The sequence below is a fragment of the Sus scrofa genome, chromosome 2 (assembly GCF_054392235.1).
Source record: "Sus scrofa isolate SSC_HxYL_T2T_F1_AM1 chromosome 2, Sscrofa_HxYL_maternal_Yorkshire_Landrace_v2.0, whole genome shotgun sequence".
Lineage (NCBI taxonomy): Eukaryota > Metazoa > Chordata > Mammalia > Artiodactyla > Suidae > Sus > Sus scrofa.
Genome location: NC_139384.1, coordinates 9531781 through 9555274, shown reverse-complemented (window position 1 = coordinate 9555274; position 23494 = coordinate 9531781). Strand labels below are relative to the sequence as shown.

Here is a 23494-nt window from a genome sequence, read left to right as displayed (position 1 = left end):
AGGATGCAGGTTCCGTCCCTGGCCTCGCTCAGTGGGTTAAAGATCCAGTGTTGCCATGAGCTACCGTGTAGGTCCCAGATGCGGCTCAGAACCTGTGTTGCTGTGACTGTAGTGTAGGTCGGCAAGCTGTAGCTCTGATTCATCCCTTAGCCTGGAAATCTCCATATGCCATGGGTGCAGCCCTAAAAAAAATATAAATGAAATTTAAAAATTAAAAAGTACAAAAGAATTAATGGAGTTCCCTTGTGGTTCGGTAGGTTAAGGATCCATCCTTGTCACTGCAGTGGCTTGGGTCTGATCCCTGGCCCAGGAACTTCTACATGCCGTGGACATGGTCCCAGGAAAAAAAAAAAAAAAAAAAAAAAAGAGTTAACATCGGTGTTCCCTGGTGATCTAGTGGTTAGGATTAAGCGCTTTCGCCACTGTGGCCCAGGTTCAAATCCTCATCTGAGAACTGAGATCCCATATCAAGATGCCTTAAAGTAAAATCTACAAGCAATACATGCTGGAGAGGGTATGGAGAAAAGGGAACCCTCCTACACTGTTGGTGAGAGTGTAAGTTGATACAATCCCTATGGAGAACAGTATGGAGGTTCCTTTAAAAACTAAATACAGAGCTACCACATGATATAGCAATCCCACTCCTGGGCATATACACAGAGAAAACCATAATTTAAAAAGATACATGTACCCCTGTGTTCAAGGCAGCGCTAGTTACTGCAGCCAAGACATGAAAGCAATAGAGATGGTTTATCAACAGAGGATTGGATAAAGAAGGCATGGTACATATATACAATGGAATTTTTTCCACCATAAAACAGAAAGAAATAATGCCATTTGCAGGAACACGGATGGACCTCGAGATTATGATACGAAGTGAGGTAAGTCAGAGAAAGACAAGTATCACATTAAGACCAATAATTGGTGGAATCTGATTTTTAAAAAGGATACGAAAGAACTTATTCACAAAACAGAAACAGACTCAAAGATGTCAAAAGCAAATTTATGGTTACCAAAAGGGAAACATCGTGGGGGAAGGATAAATTGGGATGTTGGGACTGGCGTTATACAAACTGCTATTTACAGGAGTTCCCGTCGTGGCTCAGTGGTTAACGAATCCGACTAGGAACCATGAGGTTGCGGGTTCGGTCCCTGGCCTTGCTCAGTGGGTTAAGGATCCGGTGTTGCCGTGAGCTGTGGTGTGGGTCGCAGACGAGGCTCAGATCCCGAGTTGCTGTGGCTGTGGTGTAGGCTGGCGTCTACAGCTCTGATTAGGAAGTTCCGTGTGTGTGTGTGTGTGTGTGTGTGTATGTGTGTGTGCACATGCATGCGCGCGCGCATTTTAGGGCTGCACCCATGGCATATAGAAGTTCCCAGCTAGGGGCTGAATCAGAGCTACAGCTGCTGGCCTACACCACAGCCACAGCAAGCAGGATCAGAGCCACATCTGTGACTTACGCTGCAGCTTGCAGCAACGCCAGGTCCTTACCCCACTGAGCAAGGCCAGGGATTGAACCCACATCCTCACAGATACTAATTGGGTTCTTTACCACTGAGCCGCAACAGGATTTCCCTGAATATATTCTTTAGAAAGAACAAAACCTTACAACTCAACAATGAGAACTTTATCCAGGAGTTCCCCTTGTGGCGCAGTGGAAATGAATTCAAGTATCCATGAGGATGAGGTTTGATCCCTGGCCTCACTTAATAGAGTAAGGATCCGGTGTTGCCATGAGCTGTGGTGTAGGTCCCAGATACAGCTCAGATCCCACATTGCTGTGGCTGTGGTGTAGGCCAGCAGCTGCAGCTCTGATTCAACCCCTAGGCTGGGAACTTCCAGGTGCAGCCCTAAAAAGCAAAAAAAAAAAAAAAAAAAAAAAAAAAAAAGGAAAAGAAAAGAAAAGAGCTTCTAATTGAGTAGGTCTAGGGTAGGGTGGGGCCTGGGAGTGTGCATTCCAACTAACACTGATGGAATGCAGATTCCCCCAGGCTCTAGAAGTCAGAAGTCAGCACCAGGACGGGGGTGCTGGTGGTGGAGGAGCAGTTCACTGCAGCTGAGGTGCCAGCCCAGAAAGGACTCTTCCTTCTGGACGGCCTCCCCTGGGAGCCTATGTAGTCCAGGACATAGTTACACTAAAAGAGTATTCATTGTTACACTAAAAATAACATATCATCCAGCAGTCCCCCTCCTGGGTATATATATGGGCAAAACTATACTTCAAAAAGACACATGCACCCTTTTGTTCATAGAAGCATTATTCACAATAACCAAGACATGGAAACACTCTAAACGCCCATCAACAGATGAATGGATACAGAAGATATGGTACATATATACAAATGGAATACTACTCAGCCATAAAGAAGAACGAAATGATGCCATTTGCAGCAACATGGATGGCACTAGGTATTATCATACTAAGTCAGTCAGAAAGAGAAAGACAATTACCATGTGATATCACCTAAATGTGGAGTCTAAAATATGGCACACATTGGAAGTTCCTATGTGGCACAACAGCAGGTTAAGGATCTGGTGTTGCCGTAGCTGTGGCTCAGGCTGCAATTGCAGCTTAGGATTGATCCCTGACCCTAGAACTTCCACATGCTGTGGGTGCAGGCAAAAAAAAAAAAAAAAAAAGAAGGCGGCACAGGTGAACCTATCTACAAAACAAAAACAGACTCACAGACATAGAGAACAGACTGACGGTTGCCAAGGGAGACGGGGAAGGAGTGGGATGGGCTGGGAGTTTGGGGGTAGTAGATGCAAAATATTGCATTTAGAATGGATAGGCAATGAGGTCCTACTGCATAGCACAGGGAGCTATATCCAGTCTCCCAGGATAGACCATGATGGCAAAGAATATTTAAAAAAAAAAGGTGTTCCCTTCGTGGTTCAGCAGTTAATGAACCCAACTAGAATCCAGGAGGATGCAGGTTCAATCCCTGGCCTTGCTCAGTGGGTTAAGGATCCAGTGTCGCCGTGAGCTGTGATGTAGGTCACAGATGGGTCTTGGATCCCACGTTGCTGTGGCTGTGGCTGTGGCCAGCAGCTGGAGCTCCGATTCAACCCCTAGCCTGGGAAGTTCTGTATGCCTCAGGTGCGGCCCTATAATAGTGCAAAAAAAAAAAAAATGAATATTAAAAAAAAGAATACATATATATATCTATATAGACTGAGTCACTTTGCTGTATAGCAGAAAGTGGCACAATATTACAGATCACCTACACTTTAATACAGTTTTTTTAAAAGGTATTCATTGTTTATCTGAAATTTATATGTCACTGACTGTTCTGGTTTCCCTTGCTAACTCTGGAGCTGTGGCCTAGGGTAGAGAGGGCTTGGAGCTGTGGTTGCCAGGCAACCTGTATCTGAGGGCCTTCAAGGCAACTCGAGGCAGCTTGCTTGGTGGTCCTGTTGTCCCAGCGGACAGTCACCCACTGGCAGCCTGCCCTTGAGCCATCCTCCCCCACCGCCCTTGGATCTGACCACCCTCTGAGGAAGGCTCCCCTGGAAGGTGCCACATAGACTCAAAGCCGGCTGCCCACCCAGTACAGAAATCCCCTCTGGGTTGGAATCCCTGCCAGGCAGCCTCACTCCTACCCCGTGGTTAGTGACTATGGACCAGGAGGCAGCTTACATAGTCGTTACCGCAAGGACTTGGGACCGGCAGGCTTGGGTTTGAGTGGAGACTTGGGCGTGTTCCTTACCATCCGTCTCTCTGGCCTTGACATCTACCTGAAACAGGTAGATAACACGTCTTATTGTCCAGCTCTGATGATGAGCTAAGATCATTTCTAAAAAGTGATTTGTGCACTGCTAGGCACCCAGTAAGTGCTCAAGACATGGGAGAAACCACTCTTTCTCTCCTTTTCCTCCCACAATGCCCAGCGCAGTGCCAAGCTCAGCCAGCATTGAGGGCTTGCCTGTGAGACTGAGCCACAAGAACCTCCTGGAAGAGTAAAGAGGCATGATGCTCTGACCTAGACAGGGGCCCGCTTATACTTCCCAGGTCCACACCAATTCTCTGTGACTCGAGGCAAGTGAACTTCTGCCTCTAAACCTCAGTTTCCTTGTTTACAGATGGAAAACTGCTAACATGCCCATTCAACAGATGGGGAAAGTTAAGGCTTCTGACTTGCAGGGAATGGGTGAGCAACCTGTCCTCTCATATCCAGGGCCGTTCTCTGGGGGAGGGCTACCCCAGGATGCTCCTCTTCCTCCTCCCCTGCCCCTTAGCCGGGTCCTGAGCTGGTGGGGTGTGGGTGTGGATGGAGTCTGTACCTCACCTGGCTGGCCTCTGGGGGACGGAGTCCATGGGGACAGGGTAACTCAGGGATCCCGGTGTTCTCCCCAAGGCTATGCTGAATCCTCTCGCCTTGTGCCTTCCGTCTGTGGTTGGGCCGGCTCTGGCCTGTTCTGCACTATTCCATCGTCATTGGCAGGATGGGGTTTGATGAAGCTGAATCTGGGCGTGTCCCAGCCTCTCCCTGATGTCTTCCTGCAGGAGCCAGAGCTCATGTGTTCATTTCTTTGAATGTTGAGTCTATTTGGTCTTGAGGGATCAGAGCTGCCTGGTCCCAGGGTAGAGGTGTCGTAGTCTGTCTTGCTTCCTGGCCCCGGGCTGGCACTATTCCTCCCTTCCCCTGTCTGGCTGTGCCAGGACCTCTTCGTTTCTTTCTTGGCCTCTGCCCTGTTTGGACTGTGATTGGCCCAAGAGAGGGGCGTGGGCTGGCAGATGCCCTATAAAGAGCCTGGAGGAAGCATCCAGGCCTGGCTAGCCCACCCCAGGGCCCCCTGCCACTGCCCCTGGCCAAGCTGGATCCCCTCCTTCCTGCCCAGCTGAGGCAGGGCCTGGAAGGGCACAGCGGCAGGCCCTCTGTGATGCTCCTGTTGCCATGGTGATCCCAGATGAGAAGGCCATAGCATTCTGCCTCTGGAACCTCCACCCATCTGTCCAGCTCTGCTCTGCCTGCCCCCGGAGATGGCTCTCAGCTGGGGGACTCGGGAGCACAGGCTCTACTGCTGTCAAAGTCTCTTCTGTGCATTCCCCATCCCTTGGAGATCCCTTCAACCCCAACAGAGACCACTGCCCTAACAGGTAAGAGTCTACGCTCAGAAACTGACCTGCATGGCAGAGGCAGTGATGGGTGGTAGAAAAGGCACAGATTCAGAATCAGAAGACCCAGATTCCAGTTCCGACCTGGCCCTTGGTGGCTGTGTTACCTTGAACAAGGTGGGATTTGAAACTCAGCATCCTCCTTTAGAAAACGTGGATAATAATACCATACTGAACCATCCTTCAATAAGACCTCTGTGACTTTTCATGGGCTGTTCCCCTGATATGTAATGCTCTTCCACCCTTCTCAACTCAAACTCCTACTCATGCTTCAAGACCCAGCCCAAATGCTCCCATCTCTGTACAAGTTTCCCTGGCACAGATATTAGGCCTTGCCCACTCTGTGTTAAATGTTTCCCTGGGTTTTAGTCGACGGTAAATTCTTGGAGGCAAGAATCAGATTAGACTCACCCTGGCATCAGAAATGGTTTTTGACTGACGACGTTGCTAATGGAAAGCAGAGGAGCCCGACCCTGATGGGCTTTGGCCCTATCCTTGCAGAGGTCCATCCTGGGGCGCAAACGTCCAAGCATGGCTTGGGTCGATACGTGTGTGCTGTGGCCTTTCTGTGTGCCTGAGATACGCAGGGCTGGTTGGGGACACTTTCATGGCTGAGACCCAAGGGGAGAGACTTTGGCTTGTGCCTGTCTTTCGCAGTTGGGTGGGGCCAGGAGCAGCCCCTCATGGGGTATCCCTGGGGACATGCCGGGGCATCTGGGAGGCAAGGAGGGCTGGGCTGCACAGTCAGCTGGTCCTGCTGGGAATGTGGCGTGGGGGGCGGGGGTATTGCCAAGGAACCTGCAGATCAGGGAGAGGGAGGGAGGACTCCAGTGTCTCCCCACACCCTCTCATGGCTCTGTAGCTGCTGGTCAGGGTCAAGGAGATGGTGCCATCATCCAGCACCTGCTCCACCATCCAGACTCTGACCAATGATCAGGCTGGTCAAGGGCGCCCCCCAGTGGCCACCTCAGGGGATGCAGGAACCTGACTCCACAAAGGCAGGAGGTCCATTCATTCCAGCTCATACAGAATGAGCCTCCGCAGGCCAAGCGTGGTACCAGACATGTTTCGATTGTATTTTTAAAATATATTTGTTAATCATCTGCCAGATGGGAAGCTCTCTCTTGAGTGTTGGTCCGGGTTGGTGGGGGAAGAGGGGCTGCAAGGATAGGAAAACTCACAGCAGTGACCTCAACCCACACTGTCCGCTAGACTCACCTGGGGAACTTGAAAAAATACCAGTGATAGGGATCCACCCGGACCAGTTGAACCTGGAGAGTGAGGCAGAGGCACCCTCCCTAGATGTTGCCCAGGCAAAGTCAGCAGGCAAAGTTAGCAGGCAGAACTCTGGTTTGGAAAGCTGAATAAAACGTTTTTCCAACCATCCTTCTCACCCGGGTCCCGAGGTGGGTGTTCCATTTCACAGATGAGAAGACTGAGGCTCGGGGCAGGTCGGTTGAGGACAGCGATGGGAAAACATCTCCCCCAGCACAGGCAGTGGGGGATGCAGCAAAAACTCCTAAGACATTCCCTGATCTTAAAGAGACTCCGTTATAACAGTAAGGGTGTGGTTGTTTGCTGCGATTAGAAAAGGACCCGGGGTCGTTGTGAAATAATCTCTTTTTCCAGGCAGCGAATTGTAAAGTTAAAAATGACGAGAGTTCCCGTCGTGGCGCAGAGGTTAAAGAATCCGACTAGGAACCTCGAGGTTGCGGGTTCGATCCCTGGCCTTGCTCAGTGGGTTAAGGATCTGGCGTTGCTGTGAGCTGTGGTGTAGGTCGCAGACGCGGCTGGGATCCCTCGTTGCTGTGGCTCTGGCGTAGGCTGGCAGCTGCAGCTCCGATTAGACCCCTAGCCTGGAAACCTCCATACGCCGCGGGAGCGGCCCAAGAAATGGCAAAAAGACAAAAAAAAAAAAAAAAAAAGATGCTCACGAAAATCACCCGTAATCTCAGCATTATTAATGCTAAGGAGTATGGGGCGGGGGTGGGGGCGGGTGAGTAGAAAAGGGGATTGAAGGAGAGAGGGAGGAGGGAAGAAGGGAGGGGGAGGGAGGAGTGGATTTATTTTAAGGCTCAAGGTCATACTGTAAAGCCGCGCTTCCGGAAAGTGTGGTCCAAAGACCACCGGTGTTGTAATCCTCACGGTGCTGTTAGAAACGCAGCATCTCTCAGGTTGCAGAATCAGACGCTGGAGAACGATCCTGGGAAGCTGCATGTTTAATAAACATTCCAAGCCATTCTTCCGGCCACAGAAGACCAAGGGCTACTGCTGCTTCGCTTTCAGTGGCTTAGGAGGGTTCTCACGTATGGACGGAGGTATTAAAATGTATGGAAGCAGCTGCTGGATATTAACCAGCTGCCCTTGGGAACCTGAGCACATATTTCCATCTTGCCCCGGCTGGCTGGGAGCCAGCGGCACAAACGCCAGAGCTGCTGTGTCATCCTACACCATGCCCGGCCCCCACACAGCAGCCCACCCCCCGACCCCTTTCGCCTTCCATAGCTCTGAACCAACCTACGAACTGGGCCCTGCCAGCCAATGACAGCCCGAATAACCTATGATGTCATCAGCAGCCAATCAGAGCTCCTCGGGCGTATATGCTGAATTCGGTCATTTTACTGGAGTGATGGGGTTCTAAAGCAACAGCTTTCTTTTCAGAGAGGGACACTGAGGCCTAGAGAGGAGCAGAGGCCCACCCAGGGTCACCACACCAGGTGGTAGAACCAGGACTAAAAGCCGGGACTTCTGACGGTGGTCCAGCGTTCCTTGGGGTTCCTACAGTGCCGCCGAAGCCCACAGGGCCCAGGCAGACGCCGCCCTCTCTGGATGGCTCCTGGAATGGGAGATGAGGCACAAAGCTCCACCCCTTTTCCCCGCAGCTCTTGCTGCAAGATCTCGGGGGTCAGATACAGATACCCCGCCTCCCACACACTCCCTGGCCCCATCTCTGGAGTTTAGGACCCAGAGGAAATGGCAGGATGGCCTTGAGGGTTGCCCCCAATTCCAGCTCTGGTCTCAGCTCAGCCCCGCTCCCCCCAGGAAGGAATTAGAGGGCCCCGGCTGGACTCGCCTCCCTGCTGCTTACGAGCAGATTATGAGGAGGGGCCAAGACAAGCTCTCCTTTGTGGAGGCCCTGTCTTAGGGAGTCAAGTGACTGCTTAGCATACACGTGGGCAGTGCCAGCCCCTATGAGTGAGCAGGGGCACTGGCCACAGGACCCCAGAGAGTCCCACAGGGTCTGTGGCCAGACTTTTTGTGGGATCGCCTGACCGGCCTGGAGCCCCATCTGTGAGTAGGGTTGAGCCAGCAGGCTGGGCTGGGAGCGCTGAGGGCCTTTAGGGTGGATGACTGTCTCCGCATCTGTGTACGTGATGGATACACGCAGGTAGCACCTGAGCAGGTGTGCAGGCACCTGCGTATCCATGTAAAGGCCCTGAAGTGGGAATGAATTTAGTGTGAACCGGGCACAGAGACAGGCAGCGTGACTGCCTCAGAGCAGGTGAGGGGAGTGCCAGTCATTGCTTCAGTAAAAAAAAAAAAAAAAAAATTGGCGGGGGGGGGGCACCCCATGGCACACAGAGTTCCCAGGCCAGGGATCAGATCTGAGCTGCAGTGGCAACCTAAGCTGTAGTTGCAACCTAAGCCATAGCTGTGGCAATGCTGGATCCTCAATCTACTGCTGGGCTAGGGCTCGAACCTGCGTCCCAGCGCTCCCAGGACTCTGTGGATCCCATTGCAACACAGTGGGAACTCCTGCTTCAGTCCATTTTTACTGAGCACATGTGAGAACACAACAGGGGCTTCCATTGCCAGGAGGGAATAGGCAGTGAACAAGCAGATAGCCTGCAAAATATATTTGTAAGTATAACATGGTGGGTGCTATGCTGAAACATTGAGCAAGGGAGGAGGAGAGAGTGCCAGGGTACTAGGATGTTATTTCCAGGTCAGGTGGGTGGGCATATCCTTTCAGAAGATGACTTGAAGTGGGGGTGAACCATGGAGTTAGATTAGGAAGAGCGTCCTCCAGGAAGGAGGTTCAGCAGGTGGAAAGGTCCTGGGGCCACCATTCAGGAAACCTCTCCATGTATCAAGCTCTGCTTGGGCACCAGGGATAGGGCGGTGGCCAAGGCTGGCCAGGCCGCTTTCCAATTCTCAGTCCAGGGTGGTTGAAAAGTTAAGGGAATGATTGGATATGGTGGGCTCAGAACACAGGATGGAGGCCAGCCTGGGGACATTTCTGTTGTTGCCTTTGTCATACCATTTAAGCGCACAGACTTCTCTGTGTCTTCTTTGCCAAGGCTGTGGATAGCCTCTGGGCTCATGTCCTGGCTCCTCAGAGGTCATGTCCCTCCCTCCCAGTGTCCCGATGGGAGAGTTGAAGCCCAGAGCAGGGAAGGGTCCTAGCTAAGGTCACTCGTGAGTTTTGGACAGACTCTAATTAAGGTCCCTGCTCCCTCCTGGCCACCCCCACACCGGTAGCCCTCTCTGTCTGTCCACCAGGGCCCAAGCCCACCTGCGGCAGCCCAGTGCCTGGCCATGACCGTCACCTACTCAAGCCAAGTGGCTAATGCCCGTTTAGGCTCCTTCTCCCGCCTGTTGCTGTGCTGGCGAGGCAGCATCTACAAGCTGCTCTATGGCGAGTTCCTCATCTTCCTGCTCTGCTACTACATCATCCGCTTCATTTACAGGTACAGGGGGACAAGCCGGGCTAGGAGCTCCTGGGGGCCTCCCAGCCATCTAGGGGGCCAATGCACAGAGCTCTGTAAGGCTGAGCTGAGCTCGCGACCAAGCCTTTGGGGCCTGGGGCCTGGGGGCTGGGGAGGAGGAAAAAAGGAGGCAGGCTGGGAGGGCAGCTCAGGGCAGGTGGGAGCATCTCAAACGCCCTTTCCTCCAACCCAGAGAGGGGCCTTGGAACTCAGGCCTTAATTGGTCCCACTCAGCCAGGCTGTTTTCCTGAACCCCACATCGTCCCACAGGCACAGATGGTCCTTTTTTTTTTTTCCAATAAAAATGTTTATCCCATGAGGTTTCGGGTTCGATCCCTGGCCTCGCTCAGTGGGTTGGGATCTGGCACTGCCGTGAGCTGAGGTGTAGGTCGCAGATGCGGCTCGGATCTGGTGTTGCTGTGGCTGTGGTATAGGCCGGCAGCTGTAGCTCCAATGAGACCCCTAGCCTGGGAACCTCCTTATGCCGTGAGTGTGGCCCTAAAAAGCAAAAAAAAAAAAGTTTACTTAAGCAATAAAATGTAACAGATATAACCACAGAATATGCGCTTACATTTTAAATGGAAAAAGCGTTAACAATGGCAATGAATTGAAAAATATCAAATACCTAAAATTCCTGAGTTCATAATAATACTAATAACAAAATGCATTGATTTTCTTTGGTTGTTACTAGTGTATTGACATACTTAAAAATTAGGCTTTATTATGATGGAGGAAGTTGCACTCGAAGCTTGTCCAAGTTCCTGGGCCAGGGATCGACCCTGTGCCACAGCTGCAGCAACACTGAATTCAACCTGTTGTGCCACAAGGGAGTTTCCGTAGACTTTTGGTTTTGGTCTTTTTAGAACCCCACCCTTTTTAGCACATATGGAAGTTCCCAGGCTTAGGGCTCAAATCGGAGCTGCAGTTGCCAGCCTACACCAGAGCCACAGCAACTTGGGATCCGAGCCGCGTCTGCGACCTACACCACAGCTCGCGGCAACGCTGGATCCTTAACCCACTGAGCGAGACCAGGGATTGAACTTTTGTCCTCATGGATACTAGTCGGGTTGGTTACCACTGAGCCACAACAGGAGCTGCTGTTGACTATTTTTTAGAGCAGTTTTAGGTTCATAGCAAAACTGAGCAGAAGGAGCAGAGAATTCTCATAAACACCACCCCTTCCCGCCACACACAGTGTCTCTCCTGGTATCAGCGTCCCGCCGCAGAGTGGGACATTGGTGATAACAGAAGAACCCTCACGGACACATCATTATCACCCAAATTCCATAGTTTACCTTACGGTTCACCCTTCATGTATATTCTGTAGGTTTGGACAAATGTGTAATGACTTGTATCCATTGTTACAGTATCACACAGAGTATTTTCACTGCCCTAAAAACCTGCTGTGCTCTGCCTATTCATCTCTCCCTACCAGACATATTTTTATTTTTTTAATTTTATTTTTTTCTTTTCTTCTTCTTTTTTTTTTTTTTTTTTTTTTGCTTTATAGGGCTGCGCCCATGGCGTATGGAGTTTCCCAGGCTAGGGGTCAAATTGAAGCTATAGCTGTGGCCCTACGCCACAGCCACAGCAACGCCAGACCCAAGCCACCTCTGCAACCTATACCATAGCTCATGCCAACACCAGATCCTTAACCCACTGAACAAAACCCGGGGTCAAACCCACAACCTTATGGTTCCTAGTGGGATTCATTTCTGCTGCACCACAAGGGGAACTCTTATTTTTTTTATATTTTTAATTAAAGTACAGTTGATTTACAATGTTCTGTTAATTTCTGCTCTATGGCAAAGTCACCCATTCATACATATATATACATTCTTTTTCTCATATTATTTTCCATCACGTTCTATCCCAAGAGACTGGCTATAGTTCCCTGTGCTGTAAGTAGGACTGTACATATATATATATATATATTTTTTTTTTTTTTTGGTCTTTTTTGTCTTTGTTGTTGTTGTTGCTATTTCTTGGGCCGCTCCCGCAGCATATGGAGGTTCCCAGGCTAGGGGTCGAATCGGAGCTGTAGCCACCAGCCTACGCCAGAGCCACAGCAATGCGGGATCCGAGCTGCGTCTGCAACCTACACCACAGCTCACGGCAACGCCAGATCGTTAACCCACTGAGCAAGGGCAGGGACCGAACCCGCAACCTCATGGTTCCTAGTGGGATTCGTTAACCACTGCGCCACGACGGGAACTCCAACTGTACATATTTTTAAAGAACAAACACTCTTTATTTCAACCTACTTTCAAACAACTGTCTTTTACTTTAAAAGGGTTATTGGTGCCTAAAACTGACTCCTTCAGCAGAACTGTCCTTCCTACGGCCTCATAGAAAACCTCCCGAGGGGTTCTCCTCTAGGCAGAGAGCAGAGGCCCCGTTGGGGTTTCCAGGCTGCTGGAGAAAGATGGGGACCCAGGAGGGGGCGGGGGGGTTGGCAGGCAGGGCAGCTACAGGGATATGGAGGAGGTGGGGCTGCCACACTCCTACCTGGGCCTGGCTGGACTTGGGACCAGCCTCAGCCATCTCCTTCCAGTATCTACACCTCTTTAACCACCCCACCCCCCAACCCTGCCCCAGGATGGCCCTCACGGATGAACAGCAGGTGATTTTTGAGAAGCTGACTCTGTATTGCGACAGCTACATTCAGCTCATCCCCATTTCCTTCGTGCTGGGTGAGCTCCCCCTTCCGTGTGTCAGGGTCCAGTGGCTGCTCCAGGCTCCAGACAGGCGGATCAAGAGGAGCTGGCTGGGGAAGGCCAGGGGCATGTCAGTGCCTCTCCGTGGTTCAGGGCAATGGGGAGCCTACAGCCAGAGGGACTGAAGCTGCACCTTAGGAAGAACGGTTTCCCGCCGTTAGCACTTGAGACCCCACTTTCCGAGGGCAACGCTGACAGTACAGCAGTCCCTAGAGCCTTGGGCAGAAGGGGAGGGGTCTGGCGGATCTCTGGGAAAGGCAGGGGGGCCAAGAGAAGAAACTCTTCTGCCTTCAAGCGAGGCTCTGACGGTCTCCCCATCCCGAGCGACTTCCAGGAGGTTCGGGGCTGGGCCCAACCCCGTTAGAAAGATGGAGAAACCGAGGCATCGCCCTCGCTGGGCTCTGGCCACAGCCTGGGCCTTCGCCCCTCGCCCCCCACCCCTCCTGCCCAGGCTTCTACGTGACGCTGGTCGTGACCCGCTGGTGGAACCAGTACGAGAACCTGCCGTGGCCCGACCGCCTCATGAACCTGGTGTCATGCTTCGTCGAGGGCAAGGATGAGCAAGGCCGGCTGCTGCGACGCACGCTCATGCGCTATGCCAACCTGGGCAACGTGCTCATCCTGCGCAGCATCAGCGCCGCCGTCTACAAGCGCTTTCCAAGTCCCCAACACCTGGTGAAAGCAGGTGGGCAGGGCTGGGCGGGGCAGTGGGCGGAGCCATAGCCTGCCGGGGGCGGGGTTGGAGCCGGAGATGGGTGGAGCCAGAGGCCCCTGGGCTGAGGATTGGGTGGAATCAGCCCCGCCCCCCGAATTGGGTGGGGCGGAGTCAGGGCTCTGAAGCGGATGGGGCTTTGAGATGGGGCTAAGGACTCGAGGGATGAGAGAGAAGAGTGAGGGCTCAGCCCAGTGCAGCGCATTGGTGATTATTTTTTGAAAAAGGATGGCAAAGGACTCTGAGGTCCCTATGCGCTTGAACTCTGGGTCCTACCGGCAGGGCCTGGCCAGCCACCCCTTTTGCAGGTTCTGCTACCCACTGTCTTCTCCACTCTACCTCGCAGGCTTTATGACCCCCTCGGAACACAAGCACTTAGAAAAACTGAGCTTGCCACACAACTCATTCTGGATGCCCTGGGTGTGGTTTGCCAACCTGTCAACGAAGGCCTGGATTGGGGGTCGAATCCGGGACCCTGTCCTGCTCCAGAGTCTGCTCGACGTGAGCCCACTACACAACTGGGGCTGCTGCAGAGCGGGCTTGGGTCGTGCCCCACGCGGGACACATTTCCTACAAAGAGAAGGCTTGGGCCCCTGAGGGTCTCCCCAGAGTCTGCCATGGGACTGTAGGATCTTTTCCAACAGGATTCCACAGCCCAAGGTGGCCCCATTCCAATTTCCCTCCCATGCCCTCTCTAAAGTGAGCCTCTGAGATCCTGGTTCCTTTTGGATAGACTAGGAGGCTGAGGCACAGAGAGGTTAAGTGAGCTGCTCGTGACCACACAGCCAGGGCTGGACCATGAGCGCCAGACCCTGGGATCTGGGGAGGAGCTAGGGGCTGAGCCTGGGAGAACAGGTGGTGGTTAAAACCCCAACCCTCCTCCTGCCTCCCCAGGAAATGAACACCTTGCGTACTCAGTGTGGACACCTGTATGCCTACGACTGGATCAGTGTCCCGCTGGTGTACACTCAGGTGAGGCCTAGGCTGATGAAGCTGCCCCTGCAGGAAACTGAGACTAGGAGGACTCAGAAAGCGGCCTATAATGGGAAGGGCTCACTTAGGGGCTGAAGAAGAGGCTCACCCTGGGAGTCTGGTCTAGACTTTGCCGGTTCTCTCTAGTGCCAAGTTCAAAGGGTCCAGGCCCCTAGTGGAGGTAGCGTGATTATCTGCATTTTAAAGAGGAGACCACAGGAATTCCTGTTGTGGTTCAGCGGAAAGGAATCTGACTAGCATCCATGAGGACACATGTTTGATCCCTGGCCTTGCTCAGTGGGTGAAGGATCCCATGTTGCTGTGGCTGTGGCAATGGCCGGCAGCTGCAGCTCTGATCTGACCCCTAGCCTGGGAACTTCCCTATGCTCTGGATGCGGCCGTAGAAAGCCAAAAAAAAAAAAAAAAAAAAAAAAAATTAGTGAAGAGAACAGTGGTAACAAGCCTGACTAGGATCCATGAGGATGCAGGTTCGATCCCTGGCCTCACTCAGTGGGTTAAGGATCCAGCATTGCCATGAGCTGTGGTGTAGGTCGAAGATGCGGCTTGGATCTGGCGTTGCTGTGGCTGCAGTGTAGACCAGGGGCTATAGCTTCATCTGGACCCCTAGCCTGGGAACTTTCATATACTCTGGGTGCAGCCCTAATATGACAAAATAAATAAGTAAATAAATAAATAGAAGACCACAGAGAGCCAAAGTCACACAAGTGTGCAAGTCAGACCAAAGCCTATACACCCAGCCTAGGGAGCTTCCTGATCCCACGGTCTCCACCCAGCAGCGCCCCCAGCCCTTTTCTGTCGCCTCCTCCTTTCGCTCTCAGGTGGTGACCGTGGCGGTATACAGCTTCTTCCTGGCTTGTCTGGTTGGGAGGCAGTTTCTGAACCCAGCCAAGGCCTACCCTGGCCATGAGATGGACCTCGTTGTACCCCTCTTCACGTTCCTGCAGTTCTTCTTCTATGCCGGCTGGCTGAAGGTGAGCCTCTCCGGGACAAGGCTGGTGGTGGCCCAGGGGGTCATGGTCAGCCAGGAGAGGAGGGTCCCTACACAGTGGCTTCGGAGACAGGAGTCCGGCAGAAAGGGCATCATGGGCGGGGGGAGGCGGAGGGAGGGGGGAAGTGGCAGGAGCCAAGGTTGGAGGATGGGAGCGAGGCTGCAGGGGTTCCAGCTGAGGGTTTCCAGAGCCTCGCCTCCCCCCAAGGTGGCAGAGCAGCTCATCAACCCGTTTGGAGAGGATGATGACGACTTTGAGACCAACTGGATTGTCGACAGGAGCTTGCAGGTAGGAGGGGAAAAAGGAGCCTGTCCCGCAGCCCCCTCCCCACACTAGACCCAGGCCCCACAGTGAACTGGCCCCCAGCCATTCACTCATAGGACTCTCAGCCTGACATTTGAGGCTACGGGGAGCACCAGTCTCTCCATTTCAAAAGAAGGAAATCTGGAGTTACCGTCATGGCTCAGTGGTTAACAAACCCGACTAGCATCCGTGAAGACACGGGTTTGATCCCTGGCCTCGCTCAGTGGGTTAAGGATCCAGCGTTGCTGTGAGCTGTGGTGTAGGTTGCAGACACGGCTCAGATCTGGCGTTGCTGTGGCTCTGGTGCAGGCAGGCGGCTATAGCTCCAGTTGGACCCCATAGCCTGGGAACCTCCATATGCTGCGGGTGCAGCCCTAGAAAGAAAAAGAGACAAGAAAAAAAAAAAAAAAAAAAAAAAGGAGAAGAAGAAGGGAATCTGAGGCCCAGAGAGAAAAGTCACCTTTACCAGCCGCCTGGCAAAGTCACGGTCTTGATCGGGCTGACCTCTCTGTCGGACGTCTCCTTCTGTCGCCAATGACCAGGTGTCCCTGTTGGCTGTAGATGAGATGCACCAGGACCTGCCACCCATGGAGCGAGATATGTACTGGAATGATCCAGAACCACATCCCCCCTACACAGCTGCTTCTGCCCAGTCTCGCCGACCCTCCTTTTTCGGCTCCACCTTCAATATCAGGTGGGAAGTGCCAGGGAGCCACTTCAGTGGGTAGAGGACCCCAAGTGCCAGGGCCTGCCTAAGTACTAGAATAGCTCTGGTTAATGCATCTGGATGCCTACTAAGTGCAGGGCATTATACTAAGCTCTTTATATACATTATCTAATTTTTTTTTCTGTTCCAACAACTTTGATTTGTTATCGCCAGTTTTCAGATAATTAAGTCCAGGTTCAGAGAGGTCAAGTCGGCGCCCAAGGTCACATAGCTAGCAACCAGCACAGGTGGACCAGGTATGTCTGGTCCCAACACCACACTGCACTGGGTAAGGACTCTAAAAGCTCTGAGGGCCCTTAGGTGACTCCAGTCTAAATTGCCCATGTCCAGAGTTGGAAACTGAGGCTCAGAGAGCGAAGGGACTTACTCAAGGGCAGTCAGTGACTAGATGATGCAGCTGGGCTGTCAGGGTCTGGTTCCTGTCTCGGGTTGAGAAACTTTTTTCTGGAGTTCCCGTCATGGTGCAGTGGAAATGAATCCAACTAGGAACCACGAGGTTGCGGGTTCAATCCCTGGCCTCGCTCAGTGGGCTAAGGATCCTGCATTGCCATGAGCTGCAGTGTAGGTCGAAGATGCGGCTTGGATCTGGTGTTGCCGTGGCTCTGGTGTAGGCCAGCAGCTGTAGCTCTGATTTGACCCCTAGCCTGGGAACCTCCATATGCTGCGGGTGTGGCCCTAAAAAAGACAAAAGACAAAAAAAAAAAAAAAGAAAGAACTTTGTTTTCTGACAAGCTGAGGTGTTTGAATGGGGAGTGAAAATGGAATTCCCAGGGTAAGGGAACAAGCAGGGGGCTGGGCCATCATAGCTGCATTCCAAGTAGACTTGGTGTGGAGTTCCTGTTGTGGCTCGGTGGGTTAAGAACCCAACAAGTACCCATGAGGACACAGGTTTGATCCCTTGGTCTTGCTCAGTGGGTTAAGGATCTGGTGTGGCTGCAGTGTAGATCACAGACACAGCTCAGATCTGGCATTGCTGTGGCTGTGGTGTAGGCTGGCAGCTCAGCTCCAACTGGACTCCTAGCCTGGGAACTTCCATATGCCCTGAGTGCAGCCCTAAAAAAAAAAAAAAAAAAAAAAGGGTAACTCGGGGCTACAGAGTATCAGCCTCAGGTCACCCACAGCAGCCAAACTTTTCTGCACATGGGTCCGATTTCCCTGATTTAGTCAGAATCTCTTTTGGGCTGTAGCTGGGCTGCCGTGGGCTAAAGGGTCATCCCAGATAGTTCTCTCTCTCCCCGGGATGGCAGAGTAGAGCGGACTTTTGGAGAGTGTTTGCTGCATGTCAGGACACCATATCATCAAGGTTTTCTTCCAGAGTATTAAAAGCACTGTCCTAAGAAACGACCATCCTTTTAAGCTGTAATTAGAATTAGCTCAAGTCTCTCGTTGGTATGAGGAGGGTTCGGAAAAATGACCAGAGGGTCAGGATGGGGGCCTGCTTGGGCCAGAAACATTTCTGAGACTTCCTGTCATGGCACAGCAGAAAGGAATCCGACTAGGAACCATGAGGTTGTGGGTTCGATCCCTGGTCTTGCTCAGTGGGTTGGGGATCCGGCGTTGCCGTGAGCTGTGGTGTAGGTTGCAGACGTGGCTCGGATCTGGTGTTGCTGTGGCTCTGGCGTAGGCCGGTGGCTAAGGCTCCGATTAAGACCCCTAGCCTGGGAACCTCCATATTGCCACGGGAGTGGCCCTAAAAAGACAAAAAGAAAAAGAAACATTTCTGGAGGTCGCCTCTGAGTCTCCATGGTGTGTCCTCCAGCAGCTGGGGAGGGTGGGTAACAGAAGAATAACACAGAGGCCTTGTCCCCGCAAAACACGCAATTCAGTGTGGGAATGCAACCCAAGGCCCCAACTCTGCATGCACGGTGCAGAGTATGAGAAGGGGTCAAAGAAAGTCGAGTCAGGCCTTGGGCCTTTGTCCCTCCACTCACCCCCTGGCTTCTTTCCAGTCTGGGTAAGGAGGACATGGAGTTCCAGCCGGAGGAGGAGGAGGAGGCGCACACCGGCATCCTTGGCCACTTCCTGGGGCTGCAATCCAGTGACCACCAGCCCCCCAGGACAAACTCAAAGACGAAACTCCTGTGGCCCAAGAAAGAAGGCCATTTCCACGAGGGCCACCCCAAGAACCTCAGGGGGGCCAGGCTGGACTCTAGCGACCAGGAAGACAGCAAGGCCTGGAGGGAGGGTGGCTTCAAGTCCGCTGCCCTGTGTGGGAGGCCGGGTTACCACAGCGCCCCACAGACACCCCTCGGCCACACCCCTATGGTCTTCCCACCCGAAGAATCAGCGCCCTTAGGTCTTCGCAGAGTCTCGGGCATAGATGAGGCTGCCAAAGACCAGAGCCTTCAGCCTGCGACTCCCAGCATCAAGAAGAGTTTCGAGTTGCTCCCAGAGAGCGCCGAGGCCTCGGCGGAGCCCCTGCAAGGGAGTCACGTGAGGAGGAAGACGGTGGAGTTTAACCTGGCCGATCTGTCGGAGGCCCCCGAACATCTCAAAGAACCGAATTTGGAGCCACCGATGGGCATACACGCTATACTCAAAGACCACCGGGATCCCTACTGGGCCTTGGAAAACAGGTCTGTCCTCTCCCTGAACCCAGGTCACTGAACCCCCGGGGTTCACCATGGGTGGGAAGCCTGCCTTTCTTCCACGATCTTCCTGTGGTCCTGCAGCTGCTAGGGACCTATGCCCAGCACCGGCTTGGGGCACACACCTGGCTGCCACACAGCAAGGGCCCCAGGGAAGCGCTGGGGACTGTGGCTCATCTCACCCAGGATCCTGACATCACCAGGCCTTCGCTGGGATGATGAGAGGCTGCACTGACAGGAATGCAGCTGAAGGGCCACCAGGCCAGGCTTAGATTGGCAGGATTTTAAGTGGACCCAGCTCACTTAAAGTAGGGGGGAAAGACACAGGAACATGGGCAGAATTGAGGGCTCCCGGCTGTAGCCCAAGAACTCAACTTGCTGGCCAGGCCTAGCTGGGGGGTTGCATGTGAGCCCTCCCCAACAACCACCGGCACTCCTGCAGAGGCCACCACACCCCTGGGAACTGGCCCAAGGTAGGGTGGAGGCATCCAGGTCTCTTGGGGGTATGTTACTGCTTTTGAGACCTCACCAAAAAGACTTCTGAATTTAAGTGAGCTCTTCGTGCTTCCTTGAGGTCAATCCAAAGCTGTGACAGTACCACCACGTTTCCCCTTGTTGCAGGTTCCCTGGACACTCATGCAATGTGTGAGTCCAGCCTGGCCCCCTTGAGGTTCTTGGGGTGGCCCATGTGGAAATGCCTCCACCATGGAACATTCTAAGGAACTGTGTTAGCGCAAAGCGAAGTTCTTTTTTCTTAGCCCTACCCTCACCCCCAGTCATGTGGGAGGAAGTGTAACTTGCTATTTCTAGATCCTTTCATTCTCTGGTCAGAATGCACAGCTTTGTATTGAAAACTGAAACAAACCCACCACCTGTCGTGCTTCTAGGGCTGGACACTGGCTGGGTTAGGAGAGGCTATTAGGTATCCGTGGACAAGGCCACAGATGGCTCTGTAGGCTCCCACCACCACTCTGGTTAATACTCAAGATGCCTCCACCTCTGCCCTCCTACTGCAAGTTTTTATATTGAAACAAAGCTACCTTTCCATGCTCATGTCAATTTTCTTGAATTCTCACTAGGGATGAAGCACACTCCTAGCCCGTTTCCCAAGGGGGATGCTTCACCGGCCTGGTCCCACCTGCGTGTACACCAGGACACTGATCCAGTCATAGCCATGTGGCTGTCCACACTGAAGAACACGTTCCTGTCAGCCTGAACCAAACAGCTTCGCAGAGAACAAAAATCAGTAGTTTCAAGACTGCTTGAAGCTTTAAAATGCCTTTTGTACATATAAATTTTTAAAGGCAGAACTGCTGGAAACATGTAACACCAAATACCTAATTCAGAACCAGGAGTGCTTAAAATCCTGTCTGAATCCAACACACCCAAGCCTTGGTGTCTTTCCCAAACTAAGGAATTTAGTAAATAGATACAAATCCTCCTAAGCGTTTCATTTTGTTTGTGACTGAACCATGGCACTTACGAATTTACCAGTGATGGCCTAGGTACATTTCTAGCCAATCCCAAGAACTCAGACAACAGCTGGGTACCAAATTACTTTATTTGAAGGAATGGTACACTAAGGAAAGAACTGAAGTAGATGTTCTGGTAGGACTTATAGAAAAGGTGACGGTAACCCGAAACATGCATGTACTGCTTTGGTGACCGGGGGGGTCACCCCGTGTCTCCGGGAGGCCAGCTTAGGGCTTAGCTCTCACTGCTCCCCAGGGTGTGCTTGTCAAAGAGATACTCGGCCATGCCATACTCGGGGGCCCCCATCCTGTGCAAGTTGGTAATGTGGTCACCCAATTCTTTGATGGCTTTCACCTGCTCATCCAGGTAATGCGTCTCAATGAAGTCACACAACTGGAAAAGACAACGGGGAAGAGAGTTACTGGCGAGCCTTCCCAGGCCCCGAGGTAAATGACTTCCTCCTCCTCCTCCCAGGTTGCCTCAATACTCACGTGGGGGTCATTTTTGTCAGTGGCCAGTTTGTGCAGTTCCAGCAGGGACTGATTCACGTTTTTTTCCAAGTGCAGCGCACATTCCATGGCAGTCAGCCCATTCTCCCAGTCATCGCGCTCCGGTTTCTGAACGAGAAGGAGCCAAGTCAATGCACCTGCAGCCTCTACCTTTAAACCCAAGTCAGCAAGCACCTAACGTGTAAGCACTGTGCTTGGCGAAAGGAATATCCAAGCTTCCCCGACAACAGTTTCTATTTTACTATCCTTGCCCGTTACCATCTGCCCACTTTAGACGATAGGCCCACAACAGCACAAAAGCCACAAGCCACAAGCCCAACGTATCTGCGTCTGATAAGAGCAACTGCTCAGGTCTGTGCCTTCTGCCACCTGAGGAGCGCCAGACACATCAGGCACGACAACCCTGGAATCTTTTGTTCACCTTGATATCCTGAAGGAAGATTCGGCCACCTCGTTGGTTCTGCAGCTTCATCAGTTTCTCAGCATGTTCCCTCTCCTCATGAGATTGGTGAAGAAAGTATTTGGCAAAGTTCTTCAAAGCCACATCATCGCGGTCAAAATAGTATGACTGAAAAGTGAAAACAGGAGTCTGTGAGCCTAGGCTTCCTTTCTCAAAGCCCAGCAAGAAGGGGTCTGGGTCTAAGGAGATCAGAGCAGGCTGCGTTGCTGCATCGAACTAAACAGTCATTAGTTCTCACTCCTAAGGGCAAAAATGAAAAATGTTTACAAGGAGCATTTAGAATATCACAGGACTTGCCACCACCATGGAACATCCTAAGGATCTGTGTTAGAGCAAAGTTCTTTTTTCTTTTTTGGCCGCCTCTGGTCTGAGGGAGTTCCCGGGCCAGAGATCAGATGGGAGCCACAGCTGTGACCCTCATGAGAGTTGTGGCAGTGCTGGATCCCTAAAACCACTGTGCCAGGCCAGGGATGGAACCTAAGTCCCAACGCTCCAGACACACCGCCAACCCCATCGCGCCACAGCAGGAACTCCAAAGTTAAATTCTTACAGCCAGTGTCACATCTGGTCGAAGAAAGTGGAGTATTTACTCTGCACTATTAGTGCTTCCTCCTTCTCCCTCCTTGATTAATCCATCTTAAAACATGAACTTGCCAGCTTACAGCCAGACCGATGCATTTCTAAAAGTACCCCACTAGGGAAGTAGACGGCTGTGGGCAACAATGTATATAAAGGCATAACAGTAGAAAGCAAAACTGGGTTCTTTTAGACCCTTGCTGGGTGTTCCTGAAATGGAAGGGCAGTCATAGAAATCCAGGCCAGTTCCAAACCCATCTGGTACCTGCCTATTCTTGGATGGTTTACGTAATGGTCAGACAATTCTACAACTCCCACCACACCGCCTAAAACCAGGAATTTGGAAAACTGACCCCTCTATGGAAAAAATGCCGGCCCTGTAACTGTGGATGGACTTTATCCAAGAACGAAGGGTTCGATTAGGCCCCAACCTTTAGACAAAAAGAATAAAGGAGGAGGTAGTCAGGCGCAAGGACGGGTGACTAAGACAACTGTGGCGGAAGGAGAGATTTCTAGAGATGTGCTTCAATTCAAGTGGGACTTGGCGATAAGCAGAGCAAACGGGTGGAGACGGCTGTTCGGGTGGTCAGCCCACTGGAGATAAAGCACTTCACACCAGCCCCCAGAGCTGCTATTCGACACCATTACCCAGCAGGCTCCGCCGTATTCTGGGGGATGGGAGCGGGACCTCTTCGCCTCCGCCCAGGATCACGTGATCGGATGCAGAGGACGGAATGGAAATGCGAAAATCCACCTTCCTAACTGCAGGATGGTACTGGCAGCAAGCGCGGCAAGGAAAAGAAGGGGGGGGGTGGTTGGGCGGGCAGAGGCAGTCGGCCTACAAAGGGGCACTCCCAGGGGTCAGTCGGAAAGGGCCGACTCCTCGGAATTTCTGCGAAGTCCTGGGGGACCCGGAGCAGCCTCCATTTTCCAGAACCGCGCAGAGGCGGGAGGCGGGAGGCCCCGCCCGCTAGCCACACCCCCGCCCCACCGCCTCCGAGGCCGAGCCCGCCCCCCGCCGGCCAAGCCTGCGCTTACCATGGACAGGTAGACGTAGGAGGCATAGAGCTCCAGGTTGATCTGGCGGTTGATGGCCGCCTCCGAGTCCTGGTGGTAGTTCTGGCGCACCTGCGAGGAGCACGAGGTCGTCATGGCGGGAGGCTGAGGAGCGGTGGTGGCGGCAGCGGCGCGGGAGCGGTGGCGGTGGCCTTGGGGCGGTCCGAGGGCGCTGTGAAGAGGTGGCGAAGGCTGGCTCTGAGCGGCCGGCCGGGGCGGGTGACGAGCGCCGGGTTCCGTCCAAGCACTGTTGAAGCAGGAAACCGCAGCGACTCTCCGCGAAGACTGTGGCGCAGGTAGCGCTGGCCCGGCTCTTATATCGGCATCGGCCGTCCGCCCCGCCGCGGCCAATCACGCCGCCTGCCCGCCGCGCGGAGCCCCGCCCCTTCCGGTGGGTGCGGGCGGGGGTGGGGGGGAGGCGCGCTGGGATGGTGGGGGAGGGGAGGGAAGAGGTGGGGTGGCGAAGCCTGGGAGTCTTGGAACCCCGTCCCGCGCAGACGCCTTGGGGTGCGTTTCGTGGGATGAGAGAGACGACCTGAGCAAGGGCAGGAAGTCCAGCTCGGGG

General features: G+C 52.9%; 3 protein-coding genes across 26 annotated transcripts in view; 1 reads left to right on the top strand and 2 right to left on the bottom strand.

The window, feature by feature from the left end:
- Positions 1 to 7589, bottom strand: part of RAB3IL1 (RAB3A interacting protein like 1) — a 49778-nt gene extending 42189 nt beyond the window's left edge. The window contains exons 1-2 of the mRNA XM_085010941.1: positions 4288 to 7589; positions 3639 to 3736 (exon numbers count right to left, since the gene is read on the bottom strand). The gene's annotated coding sequence lies outside the window, so the exon portion shown is untranslated. The remainder of the gene's footprint in view (positions 1 to 3638; positions 3737 to 4287) is intronic.
- BEST1 (bestrophin 1) lies at positions 4923 to 20296 on the top strand. Of its 23 annotated transcripts, XM_085010924.1 has the most exons (12): positions 8210 to 8408; positions 8506 to 8619; positions 9621 to 9808; positions 12425 to 12519; positions 12995 to 13228; positions 13602 to 13756; positions 14150 to 14227; positions 15067 to 15219; positions 15445 to 15525; positions 16083 to 16234; positions 18217 to 18843; positions 19935 to 20296. In XM_085010924.1, exons 3-12 carry the CDS (start codon positions 9657 to 9659, stop codon positions 19951 to 19953), a joined length of 1746 nt encoding a protein of 581 aa, XP_084867050.1. In that variant the 5' UTR covers positions 8210 to 8408; positions 8506 to 8619; positions 9621 to 9656; the 3' UTR covers positions 19954 to 20296. The 23 variants fall into 23 exon arrangements, 18 of the variants coding, with proteins under 18 accessions (XP_084867048.1, XP_084867053.1, XP_084867057.1 ...); XM_085010922.1 differs by lacking the exons at positions 8210 to 8408; positions 8506 to 8619 and adding an exon at positions 4923 to 5099; XR_014836921.1 differs by lacking the exons at positions 8210 to 8408; positions 8506 to 8619 and adding an exon at positions 4931 to 5099 and having other exon boundaries at positions 16102 to 16234.
- Positions 20297 to 20398: 102 nt separating this feature from the next.
- FTH1 (ferritin heavy chain 1) lies at positions 20399 to 23218 on the bottom strand. Of its 2 annotated transcripts, NM_213975.1 has the most exon segments (5): positions 20400 to 20721; positions 20820 to 20945; positions 21259 to 21405; positions 22912 to 23050; positions 23118 to 23196. In NM_213975.1, coding segments are annotated over 4 exon segments (546 nt in total). In that variant the 5' UTR covers positions 23026 to 23050; positions 23118 to 23196; the 3' UTR covers positions 20400 to 20562.
- Positions 23219 to 23494: the final 276 nt, after the last annotated feature.

Excerpts from the sequence above, each read along its gene's own strand:
- FTH1 (XM_005660803.4), bottom strand. The coding sequence starts at position 23,025 with ATGACGACCTCGTGCTCCTCGCAGGTGCGCCAGAACTACCACCAGGAC. Across the intron at positions 21,406-22,911 it reads CCTACGTCTACCTGTCCATG|TCATACTATTTTGACCGCGA; the intron begins GTAAGCGCAGGC and ends TTCACTTTTCAG. Across the intron at positions 20,722-20,819 it reads CTGACAAAAATGACCCCCAC|TTGTGTGACTTCATTGAGAC; the intron begins GTGAGTATTGAG and ends TGTCTTTTCCAG.
- BEST1 (XM_085010919.1), top strand. The coding sequence starts at position 9,657 with ATGACCGTCACCTACTCAAGCCAAGTGGCTAATGCCCGTTTAGGCTCC. Across the intron at positions 13,229-13,601 it reads CCAACACCTGGTGAAAGCAG|GCTTTATGACCCCCTCGGAA; the intron begins GTGGGCAGGGCT and ends TCTACCTCGCAG. Across the intron at positions 15,220-15,444 it reads TCTATGCCGGCTGGCTGAAG|GTGGCAGAGCAGCTCATCAA; the intron begins GTGAGCCTCTCC and ends CCTCCCCCCAAG.